Source organism: Phalaenopsis equestris, unplaced genomic scaffold, assembly GCF_001263595.1.
Source record: "Phalaenopsis equestris unplaced genomic scaffold, ASM126359v1 Scaffold000672, whole genome shotgun sequence".
In the NCBI taxonomy this organism is placed as follows: domain Eukaryota; kingdom Viridiplantae; phylum Streptophyta; class Magnoliopsida; order Asparagales; family Orchidaceae; genus Phalaenopsis; species Phalaenopsis equestris.
Window position 1 is genome coordinate 523,418 of NW_018165112.1, and position 11,040 is coordinate 534,457.

General features: G+C 33.3%; 1 protein-coding gene across 1 annotated transcript in view; it reads right to left on the bottom strand.

The window, feature by feature from the left end:
- Window positions 1-2,634: 2,634 nt before the first annotated feature.
- Window positions 2,635-11,040, bottom strand: part of LOC110030205 (putative disease resistance protein RGA3) — an 11,223-nt gene continuing 2,817 nt past the window's right edge. The window contains exons 2-3 of the mRNA XM_020732806.1: window positions 9,409-10,497; window positions 2,635-2,881 (exon numbers count right to left, since the gene is read on the bottom strand). Of these exons, the coding sequence (XP_020588465.1) occupies window positions 9,446-10,497 (1,052 nt within the window). The 3' untranslated portion in view covers window positions 2,635-2,881; window positions 9,409-9,445. The remainder of the gene's footprint in view (window positions 2,882-9,408; window positions 10,498-11,040) is intronic.

The window sequence follows — 11,040 nt, forward strand, 5'->3', positions numbered from 1 at the left end:
GAAAATAAAATTTATGCGTTAAATATGCAAATAACTAAAGAAATGTGAGATATGCATGTAACGACCTCAAATTTAATATTCAGGGTTTTTTTTTTAATCATGATATAAGATGTTTAGAAATGGAACTCACTATTTTTTTTAATGAAATAATTGAGCCCAAAAAATGATATTATGTTCGAGTCCCAACCTTTAATCATTTTATCACGAGTAAATAACCAGAAATCATGCATTTAATTTTTTATTTTTCTTCCAAAATTTACTTCATAAGCGATATATATATATATATATATATATATATATATATTATTCCACACATCGTGACTCTTTAGTTGGTAGCAGCATTGTCAGTCGTGAGTCCTCTTGAGTCACAGGTTTGACATCTGTCTTGCAGTAATAGATCGAGTGGTTAGACACATGAGATTGGTTGGGAGCTCGTATATTAACCTGCAACAAATCCTTTCTAATATAGGCGCATTCTGTGGCCGGTTGATAGAGCTGCCTCTTTAAGGTCGTAAGTCCTCTCACGCCTCGGGTTCGAATCTCCTGACAGTGCAGTGATATATATATATATATATAGACCACACACACACACAGAGAGAGGCATTCCAAGGCCTGTTGGTAGAGCAGCCTGTTTAAGGTTGTAAGTCCCCTCACGCCTCGGGTTCAAATCCCCTGACAGTGCACTGTATCCTTAAGGCAAGTGATACTCGAATTTATTTGCATACTCCCGTTAGGCCTCGGGTTCAAATCCCCTGCCAGACCTGACGGGAGTCAGTGCATATATATATAGCCCCTTAATAATTATTTGTTTGCTTAGAATAAAGACAATGAAATTTAAAGTAACAGAAAAAATATTAAATTAAAATTCCTCATCTAATATAACAAATGCTAGAAAAAAAATTATTAGCGTGAAGAGAACCTGTGAATAATTAGCAAAAGGAGCATTTACATACAGACCCACCCATTTCCTATGTATTTACATGTCTAACACCTAAACTTCTTACATTTATACCTCCCAAATCTTTCGTACCAGATAAAAAAATACCACTGTTCTAACTTTTACGAAGTAAAATACAACTTTTCTTACATGGGTGGTAAGGTGGCATATATGCAAAATTTGGAAGCTTAGGTTGTTAGATATGTAAATACATAGGATTTGAGTGGGTATGTATGTAAATCTTGGTACATAACTACTGATACACAAGTTAGAAGCAAGGACACAAGAAATTCATTAAAACTATCACCACCTAAAATGGCATACTCACCCTTCAAAAAATACAAAAAATTAGCATACTTAGGCTTTGCAGCAAGCAGCTTCTATAATAAATAATTAAAGGAAATAATAATTTCTGTAATTAAAAAAAAAAAAAAAAAACTCATAAAATCTATAATTGAGATAACAAATTACATAAACTTACTGCCTCGACTTACCTACCAAAAATTCCATGCTTGACCCTACTTAGACATTTGAGATGTTAATCATTATGTTACATAAATGAATAGATATATGCTTTATAAAAGCAAGTAAAATACAATTGTCATATAGGATGATTTGTAGCTTGATCAGACGTCTAGCCAAGGAAACCAGTTTTCAGATTGAGGAGTAAGCCAGTGCAAGCTAAACTGACAAGCATCCGTTTGTCACAAACAAAATTAATGCGTTGCTGTTCGTCATGTGCCTAGTAGACGAGTAGTTATTCGCCAGTTGAATTGATGAGGATATCGTTAGGGAGAAAATGAAAATTTTATTGAGTTGACTAGGTCCGGTCTTCCGGTCATCACTTAAGCTAGGCTGAATTGACCTATAAACTGTACCGAGTTAAACTCAGTCTTTCATATATTCGACAAGAATGTTGTCCTGAAATCTTCTATCTAGGTATTTGGCTATACATTAAAAAATTATCTAAACTCAAATATACGTATAACCAAAATCTAACCCTCTTCGCATCATTCGACATCAATTTGACAAAAAAAAAAAAAATCAATTGTTTATGGTACAGTCAACAGAGACAAAATATTTTGAATATAAATTCTAAGATTACTGAAAAAAAAAATCACAAATTAATCAGTAAAACAATTTTTGGAGTATTGTAGATGTTTTTTAGCTAAAAAAACAAACTTTCTTGCCTGAAAATTATCGCATTGGATTCAGATGCACGCTTCCAGTCAACATATATTGACAACGTTAATAGATAGTCATTATTTAGTGCATTTGTCAAAAGCAAATCCTAGACTGATAGTTCTTCGAATTGTGCGATGTGTAAGAGTTTCATAAAAAATTCCTGAAAACGAGTTGCAACTGCAATCCTACAAGTAAAAATAGAAATGACATAACTAATAGTTAATACTTCTAAATGTTAATAACAAAAAAAAAAAAACAAAAATACCAAATTTAATCATAAACAAAAGGCACTAAACCTCATTACCTCACTGTGAGTATTAATAGAGTTCTTAAGATTACATTAATATTCCATATTATGAATAAACAAATTGTCAAGAACCTCAAATGGATTTAAAACACAAGATGATAGAGGGAAATTAATAATTAATGAACACTAAGCACAAAAACAAGCATGCACAAAACATAGGTAGAATGAGTTTAGAGAATATTGGTGAGTCCAATGAAAACTTTCTATCACCTTTACCAGAAGAAAGGGATTCAAAAATCCTCCCCAGGTTGAAGTTATCTAGAATTTTTCCATCTTCAAGAATGCTGGGGTAGTTTGTCTCCTTGTGATTGGTTCCCATTGACCCATTTGGGGATACATCATGTCGGCCAGACATAGTTTCCCATGGTTGGTCTTGCAAGTAAGAAGAATAACAGCTTCTCATTTCCTCAAGAATAGCTTTATGTTCAACATGAATAATGGAGTCCAGGCACCTGCAAATTCCATAATGTATTTCAAAAAGCTCACACTATTTTATTTTACTTAAACATGATGACAGCAATATTGCTACAAAATGATGAAAAGATAAAAAGATCAATAGGATGCAAATTGGTAGTCTGCACCACCTATAAGATTAGCGTTCGTAGTAGGGAACAAAAATCTTGATGAGGCTTATATTCAAATGGATCATTAGCTTTAAACAAAGTTCGTAAGCTCTCAACTATTAAATTTTACAACTGCGCTGATACGAATTACAAATTTAAAATGAATATGATACTTAGATGTAATAGATTCAAGTATCTTGGATCAATTATATAAAAGAATATGGATGCATGGAAGATGATGATATAGCTTCGAAAGTTAAAATTTAACGATTAAAATGGAATAGGGATAAATAAATTTTATGTAATAAGAGAACATCATAAAGACTTACAGATAAGTTTATAAAATTGTTGCTTGTAAAATAAATAAAAGGAAGAGAAATAAAATAAAATAAAGTAAATAAACTATTAATTTATTTTTCTTTCCCGTCAAAGAGAGCAACATAGAGTAAATAACTGCTCCTGCCCTTTATTCCTCAATTACAAGCAAGAACTGAAGCTTCTATCGAAGTCTATTTGCATACCCCTCCTTGTCAGTTCCTGTTTGTTTCTCCCCTCTCTTCTTCTTTGGTCGCAACAAGCATTTTCCACTGTTATTCGTTCACCACGACTAATCTTGGTTTCCTCCCCCTACTCGAACTCCACACCAGTTACATTGAAGACTTGTTGCGTCCTTTAAAATCGCAGATAAAGTTTATACTTTTTGCTCCCGATGATAGTGTCTCACGACACTGACCAGCTCATCTCTTAAGATAGGGAAGGTTGGCATCCTTCGGTGCCCCTAAATGGGGTTGACGCCACGAGGCTGCCGAGATTTTTCAGTAGTTTGGACTTGTAATCAACTCAGAATATTTTCGAACCTATAATATAAAATAAAATATGACTCATTTTGAATTTTAAAATAATTTGAAAAACCATAATTTTAAAATATAGGGGAGTTGTGCATTTGAACATTTAGATTCTTAGGGTTTTAATATTTTAAAGTTTTTGGGCTATTAAAATAGAAAATTTCAAAGCTTATAATATTAAGATTTGACTTTAAAATTTCAGCTCTTAAATCTAAAAATATTTTGAATTTGAGCAAGTCGGGCTTAGGTTCCTAGGGGCAAAGCATAATTCAAATATTGAGTTTTCTTTAAACTTGAAATTTACCGTCACCGGATTCACAACGTGTCTGCTAACAAACAGAAGGTAGTAAAATGCTAAAAATGAAAGCTTATGTGCAAGCTATTTGATTTAACTCATGTTTTAAAATCATATAAATTGTCTTAACACATCAAATGCTCTAGTTAAAATAGCTCAAACATATGCAAGTTAAACACCCGCATGTGCTCCACCAATGCGTTGAATACTCAACTAATGGGTTTGAGAATAGTGAGCGGGTTAATCAGGTCACATTGTCTATAGGACAGGTTTTTATGTCCCACCCACTAGCCTAATGTAAGTAAGGCTTAAGGAGATTAATTAGGTCTAATTGAGGTTAGACCTAATTGGGATTTAGGTTTACTTAAACCTAATGTAAGTATGGTTTAAGGAGATTAGTTAGGTCTAATTAGGGTTAGACCTAATTATAGTTTATGTTTGACTAAGCCTAATGTAAGTAAGGCTTAATGGGTTTAATTAGGTCTAATTAGGGTTAGACCTAATTATAGTTTATGTTTGACTAAGCCTAATGTAAGTAAGGCTTAATTGAATTAATTATATGGTTAAGCTTAATTAAAACTTAAAGGTTTAAGTTGTATTTAAACCTAACTTAATTAAGGCTTAGGGGTTTATCTTAGGTTTAAAGTGAATTAAACCTAGATAGTAGGATTTGAATAATCCTAATAATCCTTTTAAAGTAAAGGATGTAATTTTTAGGGTTTAAAGTGTAATTTTTTAACTTTACAATTTTTACCCTAAAGATCTAAGTTGTCATTTCAAATTTTCTAGAAGTTAGAAATTGTCATTTTGGGGTTATCTAAATTCATCACCCTAAAGTTTCTAACCATTTTCAAATTTAACTTCTAATTTTCTAATTATTATAATTATTTTTGAAAATAATCACTAAATATGGTTAAAAATTGGATATTTCATTTTAAATATTTTTCCTAGTCTTGTAAAAATCACAGAATATCCCCAAGAATGGGAGGATCAATCCATGAAAATTTCTTTATTTTTGGGTTTAAAAATAATTTTTAATAATTAAATTACTTCAGAAAGTAATTAATTTATTAAAAATTAAATATAATTCATTAATTTTTATTTTTGTTTTTATAATTTTCTTCTGTCTTTGCTAAGTTCCATTGTATTTTTATTTTATTTTTAGGATTTTTATATGTTAAGTTATGATTTTTAACGTTTAATAGGATTTTCTGGATTTAATTAAATCCTACTTTAAGTATTTTCCACCTGGCGCTGACTCGAACCTCGGACTCCTCGAAGCTCCGTGCGACAGCGTCTTATTTGCTAGGTTTTCCACGCAAGTGTCTGCGGTGTCATCGATCTTTGTTCTCCCCTCCGCAAAGTGTCGTCCGTGTTAATCCTAACCATCCATTTCCAATACACGAAAATGGACAGTATCCAACCATCTTCCCCAAGCTGTGTTAATCCGTAAACCGCTCATGTTTAAGCCTTAAGATTTGCTCAAATCTTAATGAATTTTCACGAAATTTGTTCATCTCAAGGAGATGAATACATCTATACGGTTATGTGGGCAATTTGTAATAGTCTTATTGACAAATGTCCAAACCCGAGCTCATTTCTAGGGTTGAGGGGAGATGTCTGGTTTCAAGAGGTGAAACCTCAATTGAACTTGACAGAAAGGATCGATTGGTCCCTGTGAAGCTTCTCCTCAATTCAATTTGAAATGAAATTGGGTTAGGCTATGTTCTTGATGAATTGGGGTCACGGTCTCAGCTTAGAATAGGTTGGAGCTTGCGGGAAGATCCAATTTTGATTGGGAACTTCCTCGTGAGGCCCAGTGATGGTGTTCAGATGGTTTAATTGAGGTTTTGAGGAGTTTTGTGCTAACCCGAAAAGTTGTCCTGTTTTTTGGGGGGGAAACTGAAACAACACTGTGAGTTTCGAAAGGCTGAAACTATGAGGGAGCTTAGGGTATGGGGAACACTTTTGGTGTTGAGTGTTTCAGGGTTTGAGGTCTGTATGCTTGGTTCTCTCTTTATGGGGAGCTCTCAGGTTATCCTATTTATAGCCATGGAGAAGTCATGGCTAAGCTCGAATTCAATTGAAGGAAGGAGACAGCTCAGGGACGATCAAAGAGGATAAGGGAGATGAAATTTGGCTGTAGATATCCCTCTTCTCCCATTTCCATGGTTCCTTCATCATGAGTTTGAAAATGATGAACATGAATTGCTATGGTATGTCTCCTCCATTGGAGAGATTATGAGGTGGATAGGGACTTGAGGATGAGCTGGATTAACTCCCTCCACCTAGGCTTATAAGTCATGCAATAGATTTGGAATGGCATGACACCTAGTCCTCCCCTCATGATGACCTTTGATTTAGGTCAAAATAGTGGCTTGTAGGTTTTAAGTGGCTTACCCATGTCATGATGGGGAATAATGGGTAATAATGGGTCATGGGTAACCCAATATCAATAAGCCATAGGTTGGATTTAGGGTTTAGCTGTGAAGCATGGATTTGGGGTTGCCATGGGCTTAGGTTTCCATGGACTTAGGTCATGATTTTAGACTTAAATCCTAGGTCTAATAAGTCTTAATTTCACCATCTTTAATTAATTAAGAGATATAAAAAATTTGATTGAAAGATCATGTTTTCACCAAAAAATGGTGTAGAGTTGACCAATTGACCAGGGTTGACCAATTAGGTCTCCTGGTTGACCATGATGACTCATTTGACCATGTGATGATTGAATTAGTCATGGGGTCATTGGATTTGATGATATGTCTTGGTTTGACCATGCTGACCAAAAGATGGACCATTGTGGTCAAGTTGACCATATGGTACTAGGGTCAACTATAAGTTCAATATGGTGACCATAGGACTCCGGGTTGACCAATTGGTCAATGTGGTGACCATAGGGTCAAATCAGGTTTGTCTAAGGTGCCATTCAAATTTTAGGTCAAAATAGGGCACATTATGGTTTGATCCAATTTTCTGGGTTGGGGATCCCTGACGTGTTTTAAGAAGTCAATGATAGTTTACTTCTTTCCTCAAATTGATCGTGGATGTCATCCAAAATGGACCCTCACAAAAGTGAGGTCAACAATAGCTTCAAGAAGCAGTTTCATTCTCATTGAAGTTTGTTGTATGGACGTAACTTCTATCTTGATCATAACATATCTCAAATGACTGCAATCGAAAAAAATATAAATTAGTGAATTCTCTTTTAAATGACATTGATTATGTTACAAGAATCATTCATTTGAGTTTTTAATAATTTACATAAAACAATAATAACGTACAGGAATCACTCATCAATAGCCACTTATAAATTTCTTTTTAAATAAAAATAATTGAAAGAAGAAATTTAAAAAATAAAGTATCTTTATATTTATGAAACTGCATAAAAATATTTCAATTTATTTTGACTAGTGGATAAATTACAATTAATCATTGAAGTTTATGAAAGTAAAATAACATATTCAAGAAAGCTTTTGGTCTTGAGATTTCTATCTCATCAAACATTGACATTTTTATATGAAGATTTTCATGGAAATAACAAAAGAATTCATCAACTTTCATGGATAAATAAGAGTTTAATGATGATTAGCTCAATCATATAAATTCATTAAAGACAAAATTGTCAAAATTTCAACATCAAGATATCCAAAAAAAAATTATAATTATTGTAAAGATAAGTAGCAACAAATGACAGTGGCATTTTGTGGGAGAAATATACTTAAAAAATAAAGAAATAAGAAAAATACATAAATACTTAAAAAAAAAAGGTATTATGTAAGTGATTTTAATTTTTTGGGGAGTTATTCTTAACATCTCTTTATCTTCACATTGAAAATGTGATAGTAAATTGGGCTAATGATCATTCATGGATGAAAAAAAAATTGCTCTACTCTTGCAATATGGTTTGGTTATATTAGTTGAAACCTCTAAAACAAGCTAAGGGGATACACACTGCCTAATTTGGATAGGAACAAGCCTTTATATAGATGAGTACTAGATCTTATAAATGGAGAATTATGCATAATCTATTGGTGAGCGGTGAATCTCTTGTAAGAGTAAGAACTGGAGCCTGACAAGAGAGATTTAAGAGATGTAAATGTTCTCCTTACCCATGGGGTTAGTTATACTTGAAAATAATGATAAATATCTATAAAATTTGCTTAATGTTTAAATAATTTGCACTTTTTTTAATTTTTTTAATAGTTTTCTTTCCATGGAAAGAATTTAGTTAATTTTTTAAAATATTCTTATGCTTAAAAAATGGAAAAAAAAATCATGTGTTGTTCCGATTGTATGTGCACTTGCGCGTTGTCATAGCCATCGAAAATGAGTTGATTAGCTACTGCAACCCACTACGGGTTTGATTTTGAGCCCAGACATATCTATCCAAATATTTTTTTGGTTCTTAAAATCATTTTTGATGTTATGAACTTAACTTTGAAAATCTTGGAGCTCAATATAGTTTCAACAACTAGTCTCAAGCATTTTTGAAGAGTTTAGAGCAAAAAATTTTTGACAAATTTTGCTTCGATTGATGTGGAAATGCGATATTACAGTTGAGGAGAATTTATTTGATTCACTGACTCAAAGGTGAGGTTCATATTGACATGCCACGTCATAATTATTTTAATTTCTAGTTTGCATCATATTTTTTTTCAAGGATATAAATAATATAGTATTTGTTTAAGACAGTATAGATGTTACCATCCAAAAAAACGAGAACAAATTATATCTCATGAATAAATTCTTTCACTCAAGTACAAAACTTAGTGTAATTTTTAAGTTGGAGATATCTAAAATTGAAACTTTAACCATCTTAATTCTAATTTCAACAAATTTATAAATAAATAAATTTTAATCTAAATAAGCACAAATTAAGTAGATTTTAGTTTAAATAAGCCCAAATTAAGTAATTAAAGTGTTATTGAAAAGTTTACAAGCTTTATTTAAAATAGGGAAATTAGTATGGAGAATTTGGGTGAGGATGAGTTAATAATAAAGGAAAATTCATCTTGAAAGAATTTTGATCAGATATGCCGACTCAATTTGAGTTGAGGAGTAAATCCCCAGATCCAAACAAATATATTTATATATTCAGACTTTCAGAAGAGGAAATCATCAATATTTTTAAGTCTAATGCTATATAAGACTCCTCTATCCAATCCGAAATCATAAATCATATTTTAACTACAATTGAAATTAAAAATTAACGACAAAACAATGATTTTATAAGTTAATTACAAACACAACTCTTAAATAAAATGAATACTGACATGGGGAACGTATGCAATCTTGTGCCCTCAATATTTGTTAATAACGCTTCATCAACTCTGGATCACAATTTGTTACTTTTATTGAACACGAGGAAGGGAGGTCTGGCAATGATTTGAGGAGTGGAATGCTATCTAATTCTAGATGCTTGAGGGATGAGATGGCCGACAAAGAAGATGGCAGGCACTCTAGGTTATCAAGACTCTTTATAGACAGACGAGGCAAAGAGGGAGGGAGTTCTGGCAATGATTTGAGGAGTGGAATGCTTTCTAATTCTAGAAGCATGAGGGATGAGATGGCCGACAAGGAAGATGGCAGGCACTCTAGCTTATCAAGACTCTTTATATATAGTTCACACAAAGAGGGAGGGGGTTCTGGCAATGATTTGAGGAGTGGAATGCTATCTAAATTTAGAAGCTGGAGGGATGAGATGGCCGACAAAGAAGATGGCAGGCACTCTAGTTTATCAAGACTCGTTATAAACATACAAGACAAAGAGGGAGGGAGATCTGGCAATGATTTGAGGAGTGGAATGATTTCTAAATGAAGCTCCATGAGGGATGAGATGGCCGACAAAGAAGATGGAAGGCACTCTAGGTTATCAAGACTACATATAGCCAGACTAGACAAACAGGGAGGGAGTTCTGGCAATGATTTGACGAGTGGAATGTAAGCTAAATCTACAAACTTGAGGGATGATATGGCCGACAAAGAAGATGGCAGGCACTCTAGCTTAAGACTCTCTATATACAGACGAAACAAAGAGGGAGGGAGTTCTGGCAATGATTTGAGGAGTGGAATGCTTTCTAATTCTAGATGCTTGAGGGATGAGATGGCCGGCAAAGAAGATGGCAGGCACTGCAATGATTCCAGGTGGTTAAGAAATAATTGTTTCAGAGAGCCAGGGATGTGTAGAAGCTGCTGGAGCTGAGGAACTTTTATGCTTCCAAATTTCTCGTCAACAGTATTGCCCCAATTCAAGAATAAATCTGTTAGTTTTCTCTTCTCAAATAATTTTGCATTGCAAGCCTCTATTGCATCCTTCACGTTTTCTAGAAAATGAATTTTTAATTTGCGCAACTCCCTCATCTGTTCCAACTCCCCAATTCTATAACCATTCTCATTCTTAACATTAAACTCATTTAGTTCTTGAAGTGATCTTAATTTCCCAATTCCAGGTACACTAGAAAATACTTTATGGTGCAATTCCAAGCGACGCAGGTTAGAAAGATTACTCACATCGTATGGTAAGAGAACTTCAGAGGGGACTCCACGATTTCTACAGATTATGAACTGCAAATGATAAAGACTGCTTAGAGATCTTGGCATCTGAGTGAGATATCCATCATGATTCAAATATCGAAGATGTCTCAAATTTTTAATAGCCTCAGAAATTTTTTTCGTCCTTCGAGAGCATATGAACAACAAACGAATCCTTCTCGATGCTCCAAAAATCTCAATAAGTATTTCAGTTAAATCTTGATAATCAACTGTCAAAAAAAGAGAATGTAGATTTTTAACATCTATGATCATTCTCAACACTTCTGGATTTTCGGTTTTAACAAATAAGTGTCGAACATTTTTAGGAAGTTTAAAAGACAGAACATCATCTCCCACAAATCCGAAACATTCCT